The sequence below is a fragment of the Solea senegalensis genome, linkage group LG1 (assembly GCF_019176455.1).
Source record: "Solea senegalensis isolate Sse05_10M linkage group LG1, IFAPA_SoseM_1, whole genome shotgun sequence".
NCBI classification, from domain to species: Eukaryota; Metazoa; Chordata; class Actinopteri; order Pleuronectiformes; family Soleidae; genus Solea; species Solea senegalensis.
Window position 1 is genome coordinate 42,067,894 of NC_058021.1, and position 25,567 is coordinate 42,093,460.

The 25,567-nt window shown below is 40.9% G+C and overlaps 1 protein-coding gene across 7 annotated transcripts in view; it reads right to left on the reverse strand.

Annotated features, from left to right (window-relative positions):
• LOC122766974 (microtubule cross-linking factor 1) overlaps nt 1-25,567 on the reverse strand; it is a 60,224-nt gene that overhangs the window by 11,692 nt on the left and 22,965 nt on the right. For 5 of the 7 annotated variants that reach the window (XM_044022258.1, XM_044022275.1, XM_044022289.1 and 2 more), the window contains exons 4-12: nt 23,591-23,650; nt 21,939-23,327; nt 17,580-17,726; nt 13,419-13,520; nt 12,734-12,955; nt 11,760-11,930; nt 7,936-8,103; nt 5,748-6,002; nt 532-864 (exon numbers count right to left, since the gene is read on the reverse strand). In XM_044022258.1, the coding sequence (XP_043878193.1) occupies nt 532-864; nt 5,748-6,002; nt 7,936-8,103; nt 11,760-11,930; nt 12,734-12,955; nt 13,419-13,520; nt 17,580-17,726; nt 21,939-23,327; nt 23,591-23,650 (2,847 nt within the window). The remainder of the gene's footprint in view (nt 1-531; nt 865-5,747; nt 6,003-7,935; nt 8,104-11,759; nt 11,931-12,733; nt 12,956-13,418; nt 13,521-17,579; nt 17,727-21,938; nt 23,328-23,590; nt 23,651-25,567) is intronic. The other 2 variants (XM_044022266.1, XM_044022282.1) reach the window with 2 other exon arrangements.

Genomic DNA, 25,567 nt, shown 5'->3' on the forward strand with positions numbered 1-25,567 from the left:
AGACTACAAGGTCAAATCTGGTCTTGGAACGAGATCAGCTGCAGTGGTTTGGGGGATGTGTAGTTCCTTCACTAACTAATTATGTGCCCAGTCTTTTTCTCGCCTGGTTAATGTTAGACTGCATCTCAATCTCATGTGAGATTGACTATGAGTCTGGAAAACCTTGAAGACACTTTGTACAGTTAGATAGACCAGGATCAGGATGACACATGCAGAGCAACAGATGTGCTTCCTCCGTGGAGCGAGTCGCTTAAAATGGAAGCAACAGACAGTTTTGGAGGCCACCATGTTTGATGAATACACAAACTGCTAGATGTCGCTTCTCTGATGTCATTGAGTTGATTGGTTCCTTTTTTAGGAGTTTTTTAAGTGGATCAAAACCCTGCAGGGTCTACATTTCCATGCAGCTGTTCAAGGCTCTGTCTTCCATTTTCCCTGCTGTGTAAAATATTGTTCTTTTATGTAAAGCACATGGGTGGAAACTACTTTCTTGATTTTAAAGTGAAACATTCAAAAAGGTGCCTGTGTTACCTCCTTCATGCAGGGAAACCTCTTCTCACTCTCAAGTCTGGAGGGTGGTGGCACCTCCAGGCCACTGAGGGGGTCCAAGGACAGTGCGTCCAGGAACAGGTTTTCCGTCAGACCTTTAAGCCTCAGTGCGGCCCCTTGTTCCTCAAGCATTGCCTCAGAGTCTGAGTGAGAGCGTGTGGGAGGGGCCAGGGGGAGTGTGGACGTACAGGGGGCGCGTGGAGAGTGAGGCACATTGCAGGGACTGTCCTGGGGAGAAAAGACACCTCCGGGGGCAAAGCTGCCATCTTTGACATCAATACCTTCACTTCGCTGGGTGTTCAACTCTTTCTGCATCTGCAAAAAGAACAAGTATGTCTGTATTAGTATTTGTACTGAGAGAATTCCTGGTACACGCTTATAAGTGACACTTGATGACCATCTCTCCCTCACTGCCAACATTGCTGCAACAGCTAGATCTTGCAGATACATGTTGCACAACATCCGAAGGATTCGGCCTCTTCTAACCCAGAAGGCGGCACAGGTTCTGGTCCAGGCTCTTGTCATCTCACGCTTGGATTACTGCAACTCCCTCCTGGCTGGTCTTCCTGCATGTGCCATACGACCTCTGCAACTCATCCAGAATGCGGCAGCTTGACTGGTCTTCAACTTACCATAATTCTCCCACACTACACCGCTCCTCCGCTCCCTTCACTGGCTTCCTGTAGCTGCTCGCATCCGCTTCAAGACTCTAGTGCTTGCGTTCCATGCTACAAACGGATCCGGTCCAGCCTACATCCAGGACATGATCAAAACCTACACCCCAGCCCGCCCACTCCGCTCTGCATCGACAAACCGGCTCGCTGCCCCCTCACTGAGAGGATCGCAGAGGCACTCGCAGAACTCGAGACTGTTCACTGTCCTCGCTCCCAAATGGTGGAACGATCTCCCCATCGACATCCAGACAGCTGAAAGCCTCCACATCTTCCGACGCCGACTAAAAACACATTTCTTCCGACTCTACCTCGACTAAGACGACAAAAAAACCCCAAAAAACCCCAAAACAACCTGTATTGCACTTATGACTAGCACTTCATAGTTTGTTCTACTTGAAGCTCTTACTTACTTCTAGCTCTTATTTGTACCCAAATGTTTAAATGCACTTTTGTAAGTCGCTTTGGATAAAAGCGTCTGCTAAATGACATGTAATGTAATGTAATGTAATAAATCCTTGTGTGAACATTTTGAGTTCAACTGCTGCATTCCCAAAGGTTTAGATTTTAGGTCACATGTTTTTTAATATCTACATGTTACCACTCGAGGGCCGCATTGTGGAATAGTGGGTAGCACTGTTGCCTTGCAGAAGGGTTGATTTTGACAGCACATTTTGATTTAGTTTTAGTCTAATGACTAAAATGGGTTAGGGTTAGCAGCAGCATTTGGATGAAAAGAACGGCAAAGGAAAATGTAACATATGCTAAAATATATTATTTATTATTTTATTTATAAAATAATATTTCTTTCAAGTCAACAAACAATTTGCAGTCAAAGTGGTGGATGGAAGAAAATGTGCACTAATGTCACCAAGGACAGTTCAGAGTCCTCTGCATTGTTACACTCGAAAATTTTTGTTAAAGTTTTTCTATATTAATATATTTTTAGTTTAGTATAGTTTTGCATGGAAGTTCATTGTAGACTGCTTAGTTTTTTTATTGTGCCACAAATATAAAGGTGTTGCATGATTAACAAGTCAAAAGATTTCATACAAAGATCCAAAATAGTGAGTCAGTCTTTTGATCGGCTCCCTTCAAAGAGGCATAAATCCCATCTCTAATTCTATGGGTTAACTGTACACTCTCTGTGTGTTTGTCCCGCGTGTCCAGGTAGTGACCCCGCCTATGTCAGCTGGGACTTGCTCCAGTGGTCCTGGTGACCCTTAATGAATGAATGAATGTTACCACTCAGGTGTGATTTTCCATCGTTATGCTGACTACATGCAGCTTTACACTGGTGATCTCCTGAAGGCCATTTCAACTGTATGTAAGACATCAAACTAAGGATGGCACAAAAGTTTTACAGCTCAATCAGGACAAAACCGTGGTTTTAGTTATTGCTCCTGAACTTTCACACTTCAGTCAAAAAGCTTGGTGTCATTTTAGACTTGAAGAGACTTTGAAGTGTAAAAAGCTGCTTTTTACCCTCTGAAAAAGAGGTCAGACCATTCCTCTCTCTGGCCAACACAGAGACGTTAGTCCTGAAGGTCTGTCTGGATATATGAAGCTAGTATTGCTGTCTGTCAGTGTTTATCTGTTGGGAGGGACGTTTCCTAGGGATCTTTTCTTCTACTGCTACGTCAGAAATCACATCTACGACACCTGGGGTTGAGCTCTTTGCTCCAGGTTGGAGGTGAAACAGAATAAGACACAGTATTCTTTTGATTTTCAGTCTGAGCAATCGAGTTTGTGACCTGTGCTTTATAGTTTGCTGCAACTTTGCTGAATAATGCATCTTTGCTCTGTGTCTCCATGCAGCAGAGTATCAGCACTTTTTTTTCTGTGTGTGAGCTGTTTTTCAGTGAAAGAAAGAGAGAGTTCCTTTTCTTGCTCACATATTAAGCAGAGCACATTCCCACTTTTTGCATCAGACACGATGGAGGTACGACACTCCTGTTCCCCTTATGAAATCTCACATAGCAAATCCATCATTCTAGCCTGGCAAACCAGACCTACATGACACATAACTGGCAGGGCTCAATCCAAGCGGTGGGATAATAAACGGTTGTCTTTCAAATTCCCTCTGCACACAATAGGTAGAGCTACAACTAGGGGTGCAACGGATCAAAAAAGTCACGGATCGGATCGTTCCGCGGATCAGATTCACGGATTGGATCGTTCCGCGGATCAGCAAAAAAAGTCTGGCACAGTCTTTTCGCTGAAGTGGGTGTGCGACGGCGCACCGTCGTAACGTGCCTCAAGCACTTTCAGCATGTGTTTAAAGCCCTTGTTTTGCACAACCGAATATGGCCTCATGTCTGCACCTATAAACACACCGATAGCGTTTGTGATGGCTTTAGCCCGGCTGCTTAAATGCCGCGGTGATAAGCGGTTGTTGATCAGCCTTCGTTTTCACTCCTGTCAGTGAAACACCGGGGTGATGTCGCTTCAAATGCGTTGTCATGCTTGATGTGTTTCCCCTGTCATGTGGCTTTCTTGTGCCACAGTGCCTACACACCGTCACGGTTTTATCCACTAACCTCTTTCTTTGTCATTATATTTGACAGGGAAGCCAAAATGCTCCCATACAGGGGATAGAAATGACATGGGGTGTTCAAGCTCCTCCGTTCCTCCGCTCGCCATGACCACGCTGTGTGTGTGCGCACATTTTTTTTTTTTCCATAAATCAATCCGCGGATAACGTGTGTGTCGAACCAAAAATATTGATCCGAACGGATCACGGATCAATGATCCGTTGCACCACTAGCAACAACCAATCAGAGCAATGAAGAAGGTGACGTAGTCAGAGTGCCAGAAACAAGTCCATGAGCAAGTGTTCTGCATATAATGTGTTGTGGCAAAGTTTGATGGAGAGATTCCTCGAAGCCAACACATGTTATGGTAATGGAGCCCAATGACTGTTGCCGTTTCTTGCGCAAAGAATATGAGAATTGTGGGCGTTCCTGTACATTCAGCAAGAATCTTTAAAACAGAAGAAACCCCAAACTATTGCAGAGAGATTACTGCATGTGTGAGAGGCCATAGAGAAAACACCGACAGTCCAACAGAGTCTCACCCTTTTATTGAGACTTGAACGTGACTTGCCGGAGACAGACTTTACTGGAGATGGGTGGAGGATGTAAAGAAGGAAGAAGCCTCCACAGTAGAAACCACAACAGGTCGTTCAGATAAGTGAGACCGTGAGCCTACTCCCTCAAAGACACCCGGGCTTTGAAAAAGAGTTAATATTTGACGCAGCATCACCGAGAAATGTTAGCTGTATTTACATGTATTACATGTAGCAGAGAGCGGCAGAAACAACATGCGGAACGCTCGGAACTCTGTCGTCATGTTAAGCCCACACACCGACTCTATACACGATGTGATTGGTCAAACCAGAGTTTGGATTTTGTAGCTTGTGAACTAATGAGGAGTTTCTAGACGGAACCCTGGCTGCAAATTCAATTTGCTACCGCTAGATTTCCAGGCTACCATTATTCAGTGTCATCATCATCATTATTTATTCCATTTCTAGTGGGGACTCTCACTTTGGATGCTTTTCAGTCTCCCAAATATATTTAAAAACGCATAAATAAAGCTATAGATAATCAACACACAACAAATACCATGAAATCTCAATAAAATATCAAATATATCATGAAATTTAATGTAGGAAAAAATCCACAAAGGAAATTAAGTTATGAATTAAGTTAATAAATTATGATTCCCAATAATTTCTGTGGGGAAATAAAATACAATATTTTTAAGATTGTTTTTATGTTAAACTGTCTGTACCAGTGATGAGAACTGTCTGAGAAACAAAGTTATTAAGTGACTGTAAGAGTCAAAGTCTGTGTTCTCATGCTTGGATAAAACAAAAGATCAATAGACTTTTATTTTGAAAATGCAGCCCTGCCTCTGACACATGAGCAGAGAGATGAGTATTCCAGCTGAAGTCCAACAAGGATTTGCTCCTGACAACGTGACAGCCACTTCATCAGCTGAAATCAAAGGCACCACGAGGATTGAGCTCACAACATCAGTATAGCTTTTTACATGACACAAGCGGAGCTGTCACATTTGTTACAGTCACTGTGGCTTTGCCCTAAATGACATGCATGGTTATACAGAACCACCAGTGGTTTTACTTTGAGTAAATTGAAAGCCTGGTGTGTCTCTTTCAGCCGCAGAAGGATACCTTGCACTCAGGGACACAGGACGTGACAGAATGGTGGTTCTGATCTGTTCTGTCCTCCTCACTAAAATGAAGGTGTCTACAAAGTTCACATAGATCAAAGTTTCCCTTTTCTCTCTTTCAGAAGCACATTTAGAGTGATCCAGAACAGCGACTAAATGGTTTATGTGTTCAGATTATCTTCAACTACTATTTCCAAGAATCAATGTAAACCTGAATTACAAGTCCTCAGTGTTTGGAAATATGGACATACAGTACATGCATTTCACTGAGAAATGAAGAAGAAAATCTTGAAAAGAGCTACTGAATAAAGCCTTTCTGAATTTCCTTACCCTGTCCATCTTGCGGTGGAGCTCCCTCATGGTGCCTTTCCATTCCTGTCGCTCCCAGTCAAAGCGCTCCAACAACTCAGCGCGCTCACGAGTCCACTTCTTCTCTCCATGCTGCAGCTTCCAGCGAAGATCCAGTGAGGTGCTGTGACTCTCAGCCAGCAGACGCCGTTGCTCCTCACGTTCCTGCTTCAAGGCCCACTCAGGATCTGCTTCCCCTTCACCCCCCTGTGCTTGGCCTCGTGTCTTCTCCTCCGACTGGTCACAGAGTAAAGAAAGACATGCGTGTGGTGCATTGATGACCTGTACAGTTTATTATATGGAATAAAAATCAATGCAGCTCAATTCAGGTTTACTTCTTCAGCTCATTTAGAAGAGATGGCCTCAAGTTCTGACACACTGTTCAGAACATCAATGACAGGATGTATAAGGTCACAGTGTCCTTGGACTTTAACTTAACTTAATTTAAATCCCTCAAGGTTTTCAGGAGATATAAGCGATGGATGGACAACATCCCAGAAACCTGATGTCTTTGGCCACTGACTGTCACCAGGCACACAGGTACAATAAAAGCTTATAAAGGTCACCATTTTCCATCTTTTCTATGCTGTTTACAGGCATATTTAAAGATTTAAAGGTGCTGGTAGGCAGAATTTGCTACTCTTGGACACATATTTTTACCAAGATAACATATTTAACTGTACTGGTATCAATGTCCTCATTCAACTCAAGAAACGGATATTATTTCCTAAAATATAGAACTTTTACTTTAACAACATCAATCCACAAAGGGGGTAATTATAGCTGAAGAGAAAATGCTAATATACACTCTATGAATCACTGTGAGATGACTTTCTTGCAGCCTAAAGAAACACACAGTAATATCTTGGGCTCTAAATGTATATTTCAAACAGCACACAGGGGGTCCATGACCCAAGGATTCAGATGTACTGCAGACATCTTCAAAGCTGTGCAACAGCAGCATAGAATCCACTGTGGAAGCTTCTATTTTCCAGCCCGTACTGAGCATTGTCATCTTTAGACGGGCTTTCAAATAAAAGACAAATAATAATAATCTTTTGCATTTCAATAGGGTTCTTGCAACCTTGTTGCTCGAACCCTAATAAAAATGTGTCATGTCAAAACAGTGATTAAAACCCTAACAATAATATCTATTAATAAATAGGATGAGAGAGAAAAAAATATATACAAACAAACAAAAAATTAGATTTTAGTCTAGATTATATTTACTAAAACCAAATGGTATTTTAGTTATTAGACTAAAACTAAGTCAAAATGTGCTGTCAAAATGAACACTTGATGAAGCTGAGAGGAATCACAGCGCTTACAAAAGTCCCAAAAATAAACAAACCCATGCAATGTCCTCAGACCGATTCTCCATTTTCACCACAAAACAGATACTAGTAGTATCAATATCAAATATGTCTGATGTAAATTACACCACAGTCCCTCAAACATTATTTACATAAAGAACAGGAACTTTCCAGTTTCACGGTTTCGACAGAAATATTCCATTCCAAAAAATAATTGGATTTTGGACATTTTGATCTCAGTGTGACAAGGACATGTTACAGAGATACATGTCAGAAGCTCAAGTAAAGGATCCTCGCCCTTGTTTGTGCACATTTCTGATAAATGGTCTGTATTTATATAGCGGTTTTCCCGCCTAATGACAACTACAGTTTCACACTTTCATACAGCGCATCAATGTGTTGTAGATTTCTATCATTCATCTTTCATACTCATTCACATGCTGCTGGCACAGCAGTCAGGAGCAACATTGGGGTTAAGTGTCTTGCCCAAGGACACATTGGCAGTTAGACTAGTGGAGTTGGGAATCAAACCCACAACCTTCGAGTGGAAAGACGACTCGTTTTAACAACGAGGTACCGTCACCCCACGTGTCTCAAAGATAATGTATCTGTGGAGACTTTTACTCCTAATTCAAATACACATTTTCCTAAATGGAGAAAATGAATTGAGTTCTTCATATTAGTTTAACAGCTGTTTTTCCTCTAATTACATATTCAAAATGACACTGATTGGTCCAAAAATGACAGTTCTGACTGTGTGTTTAGTGTCATCTTGCTGTTAATTGAGCACTCCACCAGTTTTCTACTTCAGATTGTTTCCTAGCCTTTAAAGACGGACGCTGAGATGCCATCTGTACCTGTGCAACCTGGCACTTCATCTCTGCCCACTTGACCTCCCAGGCAGCTTTGTCATTGGCATACGACTGCTGGAGTTGCCAGAGCCAGGACTCATCCTCCCGCAGCTCTTCTTGAAACTCTTCCAGCAGCGTTCGCATGGCCTGCAGCACGCGACGGTTTTCCCCCAACTGCAGACACAAGATTCAGAAAAAACAGACACAAGTAGGAAAAATGTCAATGAACGCTCTTATTAACACAGGAAGCTCTTTTCCTAATCTTGAAATCTTTGATGAACTCAGCTGTTTTTTATCAGTATGTCGTCCCTGCATTGTAATGGCTTTATAAATCAATTTGACTTGAACTTCAGGAATCTTGTCTCCTGTCTGCTCGTCCTTTGCTGTTTATCGCTCTCACTTGAGGTACAGAATAAAATATGCACACCTAGAAAACTGCAAATATAAAATCCTCCTTATTACTGATAAAGAGATGTGAATGTGCTACTGGACGACAACATTCTACAGCTTTATCACGGCCACAACACTGTAGTTTAATTATTAAGTCATTGTAATTATAAGGTGAATCAGCACTATAGAAATAAAATTTAATTAAACAGTAAACAAAACAAATAACAATAAAACAAATAAACGTTATCACCAAGAGAAAAGACCAAACAACCTCAAAACATAAGAAGAGGAAGACAACAATTGCAAAGATAGCGAAAGAGCAAGAAAGAGGTGGGACTAAGACATCATCGCTTTCCAAAAGTAGCTTATTTGCTTATTAGCTTATTATAACTCTCTGTGATCCATTTTGAAAAATGCTGATTCGATAAAAAAGTTCAACAGATTCACCTTTATTCAAACTTATATCATTACATTACATTACATTACATGTCATTTAGCAGACGCTTTTATCCAAAGCGACTTACAAAAGTGCATTTAAACATTTGGGTACAAATAAGAGCTAGAAGTAAGTAAGAGCTTCAAGTAGATCAAACTATGAAGTGCTAGTCATAAGTGCGATGTACAAGTTTTTTTTTGTTGTCGTCTTAGTCGAGGTAGAGTCAGAAGAAATGTGTTTTTAGTCAGCGGCGGAAGATGTGGAGGCTTTCAGTTGTCCGGATGTCGATGGGAAGATCGTTCCACCATTTGGGAGCGAGGACAGTGAACAGTCTCGAGTTCTGCGAGTGCCTCTGCGATCCTCTCAGTGAGGGGGCAGCGAGCCGGTTTGCCGATGCAGAGCGGAGTGGACGAGCTGGGGTGTAGGTTTTGATCATGTCCTGGATGTAGGCTGGACCGGATCCATTTGTAGCATGGAACGCAAGCACTAGAGTCTTGAAGCGGATGCGAGCAGCTACAGGAAGCCAGTGAAGGGAGCGGAGGAGCGGTGTAGTGTGGGAGAATTTTGGTAAGTTGAAGACCAGTCGAGCTGCTGCATTCTGGATGAGTTGCAGAGGTCGTATGGCACACGCAGGGAGACCAGCCAGGAGGGAGTTGCAGTAATCCAAGCGTGAGATGACAAGAGCCTGGACCAGAACCTGTGCCGCCTTCTGGGTTAGAAGAGGCCGTATCCTTCGGATGTTGTGCAACATGTATCTGCAAGATCTAGCTGTTGCAGCAATGTTGGCAGTGAGGGAGAGATGGTCATCAAGTGTCACACCCAGGTTCCTTGCGGTATGAGAAGGAGTTACCACAGAGTTGTCGAGGGTGATGGTCAGATCTGTGGTGGGAGAACCCTTTCCTGGGAGAAAAAGAAACTCAGTTTTGTCGAGATTGAGTTTCAGGTGATGGTCAGACATCCACTGAGAGATGTCAGTCAGACAAGCGGAGATCCGTTCTGCTACCTGTGTGAATGGAGAAAGGAGTGGGCGGAGGAGAGAGCCGCAGGGGTGGCTGTGTTGGAGGGTGTTATCCAAGTCTCAGTGAGAGCAAGGAAGTCCAGACATTGCTCAGTAGCAAAGCCAGAGATGAACTCAGTCTTGCCCACAGGCCCCCTGCAACAAGGTGTTGGATGTGTGTGGAGCGGGTGGGATAGATAAGTGAGGACAGGTTACGGTGATGCTGTGAGTGATTGTGAGGTTTGTAATATCTATGAGAAGAGACACGAACAGGAATGGAAAAAAGGCATATATGTGAAAAGGTAGAAAAACACTTGCAGACGGGTACTTAGCCTCGTTAGCCTCCTTGTTAGACTCCGGTTTAGACTCCTTTGTCTTTGTCTTCCTGAGTCTTCGTCTGAGGAGTCTGCGGCTGAAGCTGCTGCTTCAGAGTGAGTGAGAATTGATACTTAGCTTAATTACAAGGTACAACAGTTTTTTTTACTGTGTTTTACTGAGAGGAAGAGAGGTACCTCAGAGGTACCCCAGGCTTTTTCACCAGGCGAGGATTCAAAATGGTAATCCTCCAGTTACAAGCCCAGCTCCCTTTCAACTTGGCCATGGGCTGTAAAATTGGTACGTCAAAGTGGTGATTGTGAAGTCCTAAGTGACAACAGGAAGCTTAAATTAAAGAAAGTGCAAAAATTTCACTTGAGTTGTTTTTGTTCTCATTAAGTAAAATCTGAATCTAAATAATAAATAAAAACCCAACAGGAGTACATGCCAAAGTTTTGGGCAACAATACGACAACACGAGGGCCCAGACTGTTTCATTATTTAAACTTGGGTGATGAATTGTACCACAACAAATCATCAGTTGCCTTCCTGAATTCTGCTGCAGCTGTAACCACTTTTGGTTTTAATGAAATGAAATAAAAACTAGGACTGCACACAGTCATTGCAGGGCCCTCGCATCCACATGCAAGCGTCCCCACGCAAGTCGGCCAGTGCAGCAGTTCCCTGACCTCAATTCAAAATGACCGACATCACGTTGGGTGAAGTTGGTGTCTGTAGACATGTTCAGGGTCGGTCTCTCATGTCATAAATGAAGTTTTATGGCGATCAGTCTATGTATGGCGAAGTTATAGGGCACTTCCTGTTTCGTGGCGAATGGTCGAAACCAAACCACCGGCCGTGCCCTTTTGAAAGTGTGAGTTGAGGCGTTGGTCCCAATGGACTTTTTTTTCGTCTTGGGCTATAACATCTTCCTGCCAAGTTTTGTGAAATTCGGTGCAACTTGATGTTGGTGTGCTCCCTCCACGTTTCACCTTGGGGGTGCTATAGAGCCCTTGAGCAATGCACGAGTTCGGGAACTATGCTTTCGCCAGACCTGACCTCCATGGCAAGTTTCAGGAGTTTTTATGCACATTTACCCCCTCAAAAATGACTTCATAATCTGAAGGATAATGATAGGATCCTCGATTGGGCCTTAATGATGAATATCTAAGTAAATACATACATTTTTTTTAACAAACACAGCAGCATCAATACAAAAGCACTCACAGAGCGTAGACCTCCACCAAGGCTTAAACACTTACACATACCAGCACCTGAAACCTGAAATGTTTAAATTATGATAAAGTGAATCCAGAATCTGTCTATAATTTGATCTGCTGAGATATACACATCTGGACTTGTTCCATTATAAGAGATAGGGAATTAATTGATTTTATTTTTTCGTGATGTCATCAGTGGGTAGATTCTTACCAAAACTGAATGGGAACATACTGTACTTGGGTGATCACCTAGCCATCACAAACAATTCAAATAGCTCCATCAAAAACTTTAGACAGGAAGTAACAGAAAGAAAAACTTACAGATGAACCTATGCTGATTAAAACATAACCTCCTTTCCTTGGAGGTGATAAGGTTATGTGCCTGAAATATGATTTGTGTTGTATTATGTTGTATATTGAGTTCAGCTCCATTTTCCTCTCATCCAACAAATGGTGTTAAACTATCTGCTTACCTCTCTTTGATGCCGCAGGTGTTGATCAGGGGACGACAGAGGGATGGTGAAGCTGGAGTCCATGACTTCCCCCAGAGTTGCTGGTAGACACAGTTTGTCATCTTGGTCCGACTCCCCCTCGACATGCTCCATTATCACTCCCAACTCTGGAATGCCCTCCATCTTTTCAAACTAGAACATATCGGTGGAGAAAAGACACGTTTTAACTCATACAGTACAATCATTTATTTCTGCACTATCCCATCAAGCCTGATGAGTATCCAGGATTTAACCAGTCTATCAGGGAGCTAATATCCCACACGTCAATATAAGCTGAATGATTTTTCTCTAATTAACAACCGTGTAACGTCTTGACAAAATGCTCTGTTTGATTCAATGTCAAGTCAAGGACACCCATTAAACATAAAACACACTGTGAACTACATATGGCCTTTTATCTGTAGCAGCTCCTGCAGGTGCAAATTCATTTTCCACACAAAACACTACAAGAATAGACTGATGATGAGTCAGGATGGAGACTGTATTCATCTGAAACCACATTACAGATTAACGTAGGAAGTGCTCAACCCAAAATAAGATTAAGTCTCTGGCATGAAAATGTTTTTTGTATTCACATTATAAAAACTGAATAGTATGTTTATGATGAGAATAAAAGCAGTTTGTTAGACTAAACAGAAGGAACTGGCTGAACAGCGAAGCAGCAAAAATGTCAGTAATTAACACAGAATGAACTCCTGATCATGTGCATTTGTTTTCACTGGATCCGGTGTATAAGTTTATCATATGAGATCAGACAATGGTACAAACTTTGTGGGAGCAGAAAAAAAAACTAGGAGAAACCTTAGCTTCTCTAAACCAGCACCATATTGTGACATATTTGTCACAAAGGGGAATAAAGAAGAGTTCTGGCTGGAAACGTAGAAATACCCAAATATACTGTATGTCTAAACCACATGATCAAAACACTGACACACCTCTGGATGCCCCGCCTCTTCCCTTGTGTAGTCTTTGCGGCTGAGCCTCCAGTGCATAAGAATCCACCTGAGCTTCATGTAAAAGATGATGGTGTTGCGTCTGAACAGGCGAACCTCTTGTTGCAGCAAAGTCCTCTCCTGTGTCCAGGGCACGTCATGACTCTGCAGACCCTGCAGCTCCAGACCTGCACGCTGAGCCTCGAGACGCAACAAGTCATTTTCCTATTGTGACACCATTAAGAGAAACTGAAAAACATACTGGACAATTCTTTAAAAAAACATACTTTTGTTATGTTTATCACATTAATTCATTAGTTGTAAATATTAAATGTAGTCACTTTAATTACGGATCCAGGGATCTCAGAGTTTTTTGGTATTTCGATTAACACAGAGTGTTGATGACATTTTGAATCACATTTTTACGTGAATGATGTCAGGTTTGACAGGAACAAATAATATAATGATAAACAATAAAGGGAATGGCTCGGTGGTTAAGACCGGTACCCTGGTCACTGGTTCAACTCCACCCCTGGCAGGTTGTAAATCAATTTCCTTGTAAGTCGCTTTGGATAAAAAGTTCAAAGTTAAGTAAAGTTAGCAGAAGTAGTGAAGAGTGATACTGCTGGGCATACTGCTTGTGATCTTAATAAATGAAAACCTGGCATGACTGAGTGTGTTGTTGTACCTGAGGCTGAGAGACGACAACCTCCCTTTCTTCCGTTGGTGCCCTAAGCCTTCGTTCGTGATCAAGACGAAATTGGATGTCAGAAACAGGAGTGTCCCGGAGCTGAAGCCACAAAAGCACAGCGCAGTTGGATAAGCTTTATCACACATTAAAATGTCACTGAAACAAAAACAAGTTATATCTTCAAGAAAAACCCTGGTATTTTGTGCAAAGTGTTTCATTACTGTGGGTTAGATGAGAAGACAGATAGCACACTCTTCCCACACATGGGAAGAGTAACTTCCTCTACATTTACTCTCAGCAGATATATTATATATTATATATATACACCAACAACAAAATGGTGGGTTGTCATTTTTATGTTTTTGGTGCTTTTGAGGAAGATTAATTGAAAACGACTTAACCAATTTCCATGAAATTATACACATAGGTGATGATGCTCCTTTTGGAGGAGATGTGATTATGAGGCTGTTTCTAGTGTCAACATTTAAGGCAGTTGGCATGTGTAATGCTGCATTACTTCCCTTCTTTATCAAATCATCCATTATTTGAACTCCGTTTCATTAAAATGAACTAATTTCATGTGCCTATAATCTTTATGCTAAGCTAAAATAACGCCTGCCTGCTGACCATATATTTTGTTCACTGTATTTAGCCAAATATACTGTACTACCAACAAGAGAACAAATTAGCACAGGTTTCAAGGTTGTGAGTGGCAAATGTAAAATAAACACTGAATTATTTGACAGTAAATGTAAACTATTGTAACTGCTCTAAAAAGGACACACGTCCCAAACTTAAATTAATCTCAAATGAGTTGAGATGCAATTGGTACTAGAAATGCATCATTTAAATAAATAGTGCTAACCACTACAGCAACCACGTATCACATGCAGTCTTTCTCTCCTAAATAGAAAAAGAAAGAAACCAAATTTCAGACTTGCAATTATAAAAAATTGCTGTATGTGATAATGTGATATCTCGTCTCTATCCTGTGCTCAGCCTTTACTGCTTCCTGCAACAGTAAGTAGAGCTGTTCAGTGTGTACTGACCCTGGATCACCTCTCTGTCAGCACAATGTCAAATGCAATGTCAAAATCACTGCCATATCCAAGCCAATTTACATTCATTCATTTATTTCTCCTCACAGATTACTCTGCAGCCAAAAGCACGGTCTGGAACTGTAATACTTCGACATCCCATCACTGCTGACAGACAAAATCAGCCCCAATAGGAACAGGCCAAATATTCTTTAATTGATTGGAATTTTCTTGTTTAAGAGAAATGAAATCTGACGTATGGGGTAAGCTATGTTTGCTTGGCTACAATTCTTAAAACTAACTTCTTAATCGAACCACTTTCAGACTTCGGGGGAGATGGTAACTCAGTGGTGCAGTGAGTCGTCTTTCAACTCAAAGGTTAAGAAGGTTTGAATCCCGCCTCCACGAGCCTACATGTTTAACCCCCACATGTGCGAATGGGTATGAAGGATGAGTGATAGTAAATGTGAGTGAATGGCAAAATAAACTGCAGTGTAAAGTAGCTTTGTGTGGTCATCAAGAAAAGTGCTATATAAATACAAACCTTTTACTATAATGTGCTTTAAAACTATAAAAAACATGCCAAAATATAAGTTCTTTAACAAACTATACTCAATTATGAATTATGAATTTAAATTATAACACCTTTCAAACAGTATAAAATAACAAAAAAACATTTCAACCAAACTTCAGAAGGAAATTTTTTTTTCCTCGGTCAGCATATGAAAACTATTGTTTTAGCTTGATACTAGCAGTTACAGCTGAAAGTAAGACAAAGTTAAATCTTTTTTCTTAAAATGAGAACTTTCTTCTAGTGCAAAACCTGCCCGACAGGATTCTTCTACTTTTTAGGCAAAATGTAAGAACAATATCCCAGAAATTATGCTCTTTGCAGTAACAGTAAGTACAATCTCTATAAAAATGAGTGCGTGCATGGCTGCAATTATAAATCAGTGTCCTACAATTACACAGCTGATCTATTAAATAGCCGAGACACTGATTTGATTTTCTCCCTGCACTTTAACATATGATTAATTTGCTAAGTCGCAACACTGGCCAACAGTAATGAGGCGATGCCAGAGGGCATCACCACAGAGTGCCACAAGATTAGCTGATTCATTTGCAGCCATTTGACAATCAAATAATCGTAAAAGTACTTTTATTCTGGTTCTAGCTTTTTTGCCTTTTTACGGCACATACACAAAGAAGCAATTTGTTAACCAAAAAATAAGAAATAAAAAGTGCAGTTGAATTATTTGTTGCAGACCTGAAGTAAAGTGTCTCGCTCACATCATACCTGTAAACATTATCAATTGCTTTGCTGTTGAGCAAAATGTATTGATTATCAATAGACAAAAAACTAAAATAAAGCAAATCATACTTTTGGGAATCATATTCTTCTCGGACTGCAACAATGAATCAATGTATTATTGTTCAATTAGATTCTTCAGTTCCTGTGAATCTGTTTTTCCTTGGTCCACTAAAATAAGATCAAAGACAAACCGAAATGTTTTTCATTTGGTGACAAAACAAGTTATTGATGTTGGGGTAACACATATCTACATAATAATAGAATACAATTTCCTCATATTTTGCTGACCAAACAACTAACCAATTAACAAAGTAATAACAGATGAATTGTTGGTGGAAATAACCGTTCATTGCAGCTCAACATTCTTTTAAAGATGCACTAATTATTTCTACTGTACAAATGTTATTATACCATTATATAATACATTTCTCTATGTTATGAGACTGCATATTGAAGAAAATAAAAAACACCAGTGGCATTGCAAAAACAAAGAAATTATGTATAAAACAAGAGACAAACCTAATCACTCTGTCTCAATGTTATATATGCATCAGTATGTTGAAAATGACATGGTTGAATTGGTCTTGAAGTTGTATTTTCTGTGTCCAGTCACCCTGTGGAGCTGCAGAGGCTAAGAAGAAACAGTTTTGTTGCTCTACAGTAAAGAAAGTGAAAGATTAATGATCTGATGGTGTTAGATTTTGGGTGTGGTCATATGGTGATCAGGTATCTGTGAAGACTCTTCCTTGTTTTAAAGGCTGTTGCAATGATTATGATCATAACACGTATTATTATGAAATACACTAAATATTATAAATAAAAATGTTGATACATGGAAAAAAAAACACATAGTGGTTTATTTTAAGCCCAATTATTTTAAGCCCAATTATTTGTTATTTGAGTGTTATAGCTCAATTTGACCATATTTGGGTTAATTTCATTGTTTCAAACACACATAAATATCTTTCATTTCACATTAAAAAATAAATAAACAGGTATTATCTGAAGTGTATTTTAACATCATTTTAAGATATTTAGTTTTAGAGTGTATTCACAGTGTTTTTTCACTCAGAAAAGCACAAACATCTCAAAAGAAAAATGTCCATGAATCCAGAGAAACAACCTGTGTGCAGCTTTATATCCTTGTACAGTATATCTCGTATGTCGAGATATAAACTAAAATTATCCAGATATTATTTATTATTTATTATATTTTAGCCTTATTGACATGGTGATATATATTGATACCGAATTATATAAAAAAGTACAACTTGATGAGATTTTTTTTCCCAATATCGCTATGCCCTAAAAGACAGCGTTAGTCCAGATCTACAGAAGCGTAGAACTGCCATAGGGAAAAAAACATCTCAGCTGAGGTCAATTTTTACCTAAACGTCCCATTTAATAAGTCCTCATTAACTCACTATCACCAGTGAGTGGGAGGAAGCAGCACATGGCCAGTGTTCCAACTGCATAAGGAACGTACTGACAGTGCGACTGAGGACCTCACAGCAAACAGAAACTCTCTTCTTTCCTTGATGTAAACATCACACAACAATCAATCAATAAAGCAGACTCTAAGGTAAAAAAAAACCCAAACAATCTCGTAACAAGAAATCTATCTGTTATATCAAGAAACAGCTCAGATTTATTTTTCCACCCATGGCAATTCTCCGCTTCTGTACAGAAAAACATTTCAGAATCTACTGCATACAATTCAGGCCCATTTATTTATGTGTCTCACGATGGAGCAGAGTGGAAAGTTAAGTCAGTTCCACGGGTGAAAGGAGAGATGGAGGAGGCACTGACCTCTGCTCTTAAAGCCAGGGGCCTGTGGTACCTAGTGAATCCTGTGGCTCCCCTGCTTTGGGCCTGACCCCCACCATGGCTCTGGCTTTGGGGCTCCACACCTCGCTCCTGTCCTAGACGCCACTCCAGCTCATCCCTCTGAACGGACTGTGAGTAATGAGGGGTGTGGGGGGGGGGAAGTAGTGTGGACGATGAGGGTCAGGGGTTGAGGGGATGGGTGAGACGGGTGTGGGAAAACAGGGGTGCAGGTAATGGTGGTGGTGGTGGTGGTGGAGTTGGAGGAAGGGGGGATATATGAGGCGGACAAAACAGACAGAAGACAACAAACCAGGTGAGGGTGTGTAGAGAGAAGGTGGTGAACCAACAAAAAAAATAAACTAACACACTACACGGTGTGGAGAACAGTGAACGGACTAGAGTACGAAGAAAAGCGCGACAAGGAAGACCAACTTAAAGATGACAGCGTATGAGAGAGATGAGAAGAGAATGAGAGTGAGGAGGAACAAAATCATGGGCTGAAACATCTGGCATGAACACAAAGAGGAACAAAGAGAGGGAGTCGGGGAGGGAAAGAATGCAAAACACTTGTTATGAAGCGCATGCAATGAGGGATACATGAGTCCAAATCAACAGCTGAGAGATACAGAGCCAGAGCTAGCACGCTAAAGGTTTTCAACACGTCTGTGCACAGCCCTGTGTGTGTAATGTCCAAGCAGTTAACTAAAGAAAATACAATCCTTTTCACTTTGCAGCATAAATAAAATATACGGGAGGCATTTGAGGCTTCAGCTGAGCATTGTTGTTATTATTGTTAGCCATGCTAGCTACCCCACTATGCAGCAGTGCCCACATGTTATTTATTTATGTATGCAAGAGAAGCTAAAAAAATATGTAATTTATTTTTATGTGTCTTCTAATTATGTTATACAATTACTTCATATGCACACATCCCATCATAACAATTTTTTTCCCCACAATCATGATAAAATATGTTGCTACATAGAATTGATAAAATATAAAAGTGTATTTTGAAATGAATGCAAACCATCTCACAATCATAAGAAACTATTCACTCTCACATATCTTGTATAAATCTCATAATCACAAAAAAAAAATCTTATACTTTATTAATCCCCTTGGGAAATTATTTCTCTGCATTTGACCCATCCTAGAATTAGGAGCAGTAGGTTGCCACACTGAGTAGCACCCGGGGAGCAATGGGGGTTGAGTACCTTGCTCAGGGGTACCCCAGCCCTTTTGACCTGGTGGGGACTTGAACCGGCCAAGCTCCACTTGGCCACGGGCTGCCCCAAAATCCACGTCTTTGACTTTTACTTGACTTGCAAACAAAAATACTAGCAACAGTTAAATCACGTAATAATAAGAAAACTCATAATAATAGAAGAACTCAGATCTTATAATGAAAAGCACATAACACAATTTTAAGCACATAATTGTTTTACAAAAAAATTAAATGCAACATAAAAATGTTTTTGTAATCATTGTAAAATTTCATTTTAGCAAATTATACAGTACAATTTTAAAACTTTATCCTGAATTAGAAAAATATGTGCCTTGTTTTCCTATAATTCTTCCGAAATGCCTTTGGTCCTGAGGTGTGTGAAGGTTTAGTGTTTTGTTAATTAATTAATTCATTATAATTACAATTGGGATTTCCATTGTGACACAATAAGACATTTGAAGATAAGACTGTTCTGTTGCAATAAAGAGATAAACTTCTCAAATTTATAAAATGCACAGGATTTTCTTATGATTATGAGATTCTAGGTCATACACAAATGTTATTAATTTAGTAAGATAAATTCATGTGTGAAACTTTTCAGTGGATGAAAGCCTTGTGTGTGAGGAGTTAGAGCAGCAGTTCACTTTGACTAAAACCACCCAGCTTCATCCAGACTAATAGGCAGAGGAGCAGTGAGCCGAGTGAGTGTGAATGCAGATTCATTCTTTTATAATGCGTTCCATTTACATCGAAGGCAACAGAGCTGGGAGTGACGTCACCTCTGAACTCACCGCTTTCTAGACAGAAGTCGGAAAAAAACATGGACCCAAATGTTGATAATAACCTCAACATGGTATTTGGCGACAACATATCTATGGTTTAAAATGAAACAGGACTATGTGTGTGAGTTATTTACTGTGAAACAAAAATGACAGAAGTGGAATTAACGGTAACAGAAGCATTGTTTTTATGGTGGCAGCCATCTTGGAATCCTAACTGCAGGTGTGTGAGATTGTTCAGAGTTTACGAACAGGAAATCTGAATTTGGGGACGTTCCTTCAATGGGAACCTGGGAAATTTCGAGTTCCAACTATAAATGGAACACACTATTATCTCTGCAAGGCACATTCCTAATGTGCAACATTTAAAGATTGTTTGTTTTATTCTGTACCGAAAGTCCTGACTGTTTTTAAAAGCATCCTAGATGTCTGCCCAGTCATGCAGCACAGACATGTTTGTACAATATGCTGACTCACACTAAGCTGCAACAAAACAAAGGACAGGAAACAGGAGGCAAGCCAATGAGGTTCTTCCACAGACCTCACACAGCACCACACATGCAGCTCTTTTTTTATTTAACCGAAGACGTTTCCTTGGCAACTCCATGGAGTAACCAATTCCACGTGTGAGTGTCAGTGTCAGTGATATGTTGTGTAAACATAACAGCTATATATTTTAATACTGAGCCACACAAATTATAGCATGGTGTAGCCAAGCTGTGGAGAGAAAATATATTTATCATATGTCATCATGCAACAATTCACAGCAGAAAACACTGACTCACACCAAATGGAAGATGCTGTCAAAACTCCTTGAGAACTCACTCACCATTCATACCAAGCACCCTTTCAAGCACTCTTCTAAGCAGCGCCCCCTCCAGGCAAACCTCCCCAGCCCCGGGCTGAGTGGAAGCACGGCAGCTGCAGAGTGCAGGGAGAAGGGGGCAGGCAGGGCTGCTGGCTATGAGGATGTGCATGTAGATGCAGATGTGAAAGTGGCAGCAGGAAGCAATGGTGGTGGTTCAGGGGAGGGATGGTGTGGTGGTGCCAGTGTGGTAGAGCTGGGTGGCTCATGGTGGAGCAGCAGGCCTGTAGGTCTTTAGGGTGCGGTCTGTGGAATCTCTGAGACTCAACTTCCTTAAGAGGCTTTACAGGACATGTTTGTGTCAATCTAAAGCCTGATTTAAACGTGTTGACAGGAATGGACAGAGTTAGTGATAACTGGTAGTGACGTCACCTACAAGAAAGTGAACTCCCATTTTGAAGCCTCGAGAATCTTGATTTGGTGAGCACCCTGTTGAGATTTTGAACTTGCTATTGAACAATACCACCTGTCAATCACACATGTGTCCACTCATATGTGCTTTGCTTTATCATCTTGTTTCCTCTAAATGGGATCATTTACAAAACTGCCATCATGTCATATTGAAGAAGAGCTGAAACTCTGCATCCAGCAGAGTCACGCCCCTTTAATATGTTCTTACTTCTGCGTTCCAAACTGAAAAACTTCCATGTTTTATAAATGGTCTGAGTTCCTGTGGAATTTCTGTGTTTCACAGACACTATTTTGTCTGTGTCCTTAGTCATCAGTGTCTCCATGAGAACATTTCATCTTCAACTGTTGAACCAAAGCATAATCCCTCTGTTGCTCTCTTGATTGTTTCAGCCAACACAGTGACCACCATATCTCCATTACATCCACTATATAAAATCTGTAGGGGGATGAACTGATATGGATGATACAGAGGGTGAAGCGTAGTGGTTTTGGTTGGTTGCCAAGTAGATTACTTTTACTCTGTGAGTGACACAAAGTATCGTCAATTAGGTGCCTGTTGCAGACGATGTCTGTGGACTTACTGTTTCATAAACTGACATGGCACTGTTGAAATCATGAATCTTCAGGCTTAACAATGGGAGTTTGCTTTGCAACTGAAGGACTTAATGTTCATATTGTATTAGGTAAGACTTGAATAAACCTACCCTTTAAAGTGACCATGTTTGCTTACAACTTACTGAGATTCCCACTGACAGTTGGCAAGGCTGTGAAAAGTGTGAGTGCTAATGGTTGTTGGCACTGCCACTGTTTTAAAATAGAGCTCCCATCACCATGCTGACTTAGGTTTATCTTGGTCTTAAACAGTTTACTATTGACTGCAGGCACAGTTCCATTTAAATTAAACCTAAATTAATTGTAATATTCACAAATACACCAGAGAGTTAAGGTTCAAAGAGTTTGTCTCATTCTGATATTTAAAAAAACAAACACAAATGCATATTAATGATGAAAGCTCAAAAAGCATTAGAGCAAGTCAAAGAGAGTTCATTGGCTGAACTTACCTGGAAGTCTGATGCCAGGTCTCTTCCAAAGGTGCCAATCGGAGAGTCGCGGGACATGGAAGTGACTGAGGACATGAAGCTGCTGGACTCTGTGAGGTTTGGCATGGGTGATAAGTCATCTGTCCTTTCTCTCAGCCCCTCTCCCACATGCTCCAGATTCTCCATGAAGATATGGAGCTCAGTGCGGAAAGCCTTCATGCGGGTGTTGATGGTGTCCAAGACCTGGGTATCTGGTTTGGATCCTGACACTGATCCTCCCTCCAGGCTCCCTCCTGTCGTCACCATCAGTCTGCCCTCAAAGATCAAACTGTCAGTGTCCGTAATCAGACGGTCAACTGTCTTTCCCAGCCTTTCCGCCTCTCTTTTCACATTACTGAATGACTCCCGCTCTTCCCTCCTGCGAAGGGCCAGTTCAGTAGCACTGACCTCACTTCCATCTGATGGTTTGTTGCTTCCGAACCCTGAGGTGGTGGCTGTTTTCTCAAACATGTCTTCAGAGTCACTCTCACCTCCAACAGGACCTTCTCTTTTAGGATGAAGAAGAAGAAGTCGCCCTGTCTCTTCCTCTTCAGCACCCTCTCGTCGCCCTGCGTCGCTGTCTGCATCGCTGTCTCGAGGACTTCCAGTGCGTAGGCCAATGTGTGCAGCCAGGTCACAGCGCTGGACATTTGACATGAGGACGCGGTTCTCGTACTGCAGCTTCATCACCTTACCGCTCAGCTCATTGATCTGCATCCTGGCTGACTTAAGCTCCTCCACCATCACCCCGCCAGTGTAACCATTCCCGTTTCCACCATTACCTGGTTTAAACAATATAACTTCACCACCTTCCTCACCAACAGGCCCTGAACTGCTACTGGGGCCAAATTTGAAGCGATTGAGTTCAGATGTCAGCTGCCTATTGTGGTCCTCAATCTCTGAGATGGAACGACGCAGGAGCTCAGCCTCCTCTTCCACAAACTGGAGATGGCGACGGAGCTCACTGGCCGATTCCAGTGCGTCACCGCCATACGGCGATGAAGGCATGCTGGAGAACGGTTCTCGCCCAAAGCAGTCCCTTTCGTATTGACACCGGATGTCTTCATTTTCTGCCCTCAGGCTGCGGTTCTCCACCTCCAGTTCCACTATCTTTCTGCCCAGGATGTTCGCCTCCTCTTCCACCAGCTTGAGTCGCAATCGCAGCTCAGCTTCTCGAGTGGTGTGCGGGCCTCCGCCGGAGCATTCAGCCAGATGTAGTGGACTGTCCACGTCCCCATAAACGGACTTGTACTTTTGCAGCTCCTGCTCCAGTTCATCCTTCTCCCGGCCCAGCTTCGCCATCTTTTTCCTCATTAGGCTAGACTCCTCCTTGGCAAACTGGAGCTGGCACCTGAGGTCTGCACTATCCTCCTGCGGAGGAGAACATTTAAATATTCAAACTGATTTTCTGTCCACTTGAGGGCAGTGGAAAGAGGCTGTAAACACCAATAAAATATCATTAAATTAACATGATGGACTGTTGCTCATTTACAGTTTCATTGATATTATAATATATAATATAATGAGGCAACAATTTTGTAATTTCTGAGCCTTTACTGGTGAATATCTGCAGAACTTCAGCATAATGCAATAATTACATTTGATCAAATAATCGTATGTGAAAATATGTTTACCTGACTTGTAGATTTCTTGTCTTTAAACGTTTCCCTGCTTCCTCGTCTCCTCAGAACACTCTACAAAAGACAAGAAATAGAAGAAGGATGTCAGACATGTGCTGTAATTTAACACTAACTTTTTATGTTGTATATACATATATATATACAGACATATATATATATACAGACATATATATGTATATATATATATATATATATATATATATATATATGTTGATTGTCCTAGCTATCAGCTTAAAAGAAAAAAACATGAAAACACAGATGTAATGACATTACAACGACTGAAGCAACAAAAGTGGCTTTTCAACAGTGTGGCCTATAGTATTTTATTATGGGAAAGAATAAGGATGAGAATGAAGGGCAAAAGTTTTGAACTATGCTTTCAGACTTTAAAATGTGATTGAGATCTTTGAAATGTGGAGTCAAACATTTACAGAGCATTTACAGAGAATTTTCAAAGTGAAATCCAGTGATTTTGGCGAGTGTCGAGTCGATACTGATACTAAACATCATATTTGCTCATCCTTTCAGATAACAGGAGCATTTGGTCATGTTTTTTGTTGTACGTTGCAGCAGGATACTTTAAATCCCTCACATAACTCGGCGTGACTGACGTGTTATCCCGGTTTAGATTCAGTGACATGTGGCACATGGACAACGCTAAAAGGGAAAGCATCTGTCTGTCCAATGGGAGTATTCAGTCCTAGCTAATACTTCCTCAGCATGTCAGCTTAGTCTTTCCCTACAAATAAAATGATTCTTCTTATCTGGTCTGTGTCTAATATTATCAACCACAAAACAAGCAGTGACAAGCAGTGAGAGAACGAGACGTTGAGAGGAAATGAAGATGGAGAGTCAGAGAGATACAGAAAGGCAGAGAGAGAAATCCCTCTGTATGATTGCAGAGTGCAGTGCTTTCAAATGTGAATGTGTTTTCCAGGAAGAGATCGTTGCCCTGGCTGTTATTTAAAGGTTCTAGTGATAAATTAAGCCACAGCCTGGCTCCTTTCTAGGAAGCATAATTTAATGATAACACTTCCGCTCTCAGAATTGCTCTCATTTCGCCTTCATGAGACTTACAACAGGACAGTGGACCATCTGTCAGTAATACATGGTTATATTTATTATTTCTGTTTGTGATTATATGTATTGTTACGTCAGTGAAGTGCATTCATGTATTTTCTGCTTCCACATTTCTGTACAAAAGGTTGTGAACCATGTTCTTCACCAACTTTCTGTATATACATTTTGAAGGAAACATTTAAATTGATTTTTAAATAAAGACAAGCAATTTTTTTTTATGTCAATATTTAATGGTGTCTTTGCTCCGGGTTAGAGTTAGGGTTATTAGTCACAGCCATACACTAAGGCAATAATGATCAGATTAACATAAAGGATATCAAAACATATCAAGGGACTTCTGGCAAACTAAAAGCCTGTTTTTCTTAACATATTTGAAAATGTGTGGTTGTGACCTTTCATATAATGTACCTACAGTACAAATCAACCTTTTGCAGACCAGCTTTTCTCAAACTGCTACACGAGAAAACATTTAGCCAACGCAAACATCTTCAAGGCCGCTCAGTTTCCCACAGGAACAATACTCTCTCCTATAGGGCTACAGCATTATTTTCATATTTGATTCACCTGTCGATAGTTTCTCTACCAATCAATTTGTTTGTTGGTCAATAAAATGTCAGAAAATTATGAAAAAAGTTGATCAGTGTTTCCCAAAATTCAAAATGATGACATTCTCACATGTCTACCCAAAGGTGTTTTATTTTTGACTTATGCAGATCACTGCAAAAGTAGCAAAAAACACAATTTTCTTGGTGGAGGTAATAAATCATATACTTTGATTACAGTCTGTTCTTGGAGTGGAACAAAGTCTTCACTGTACAAGTTTCTGGTCAACATGAGTTCAGCAAGACAGTGTGAATCATTCATGGCTAGGAGGATGGAAAGTGTGAGGGT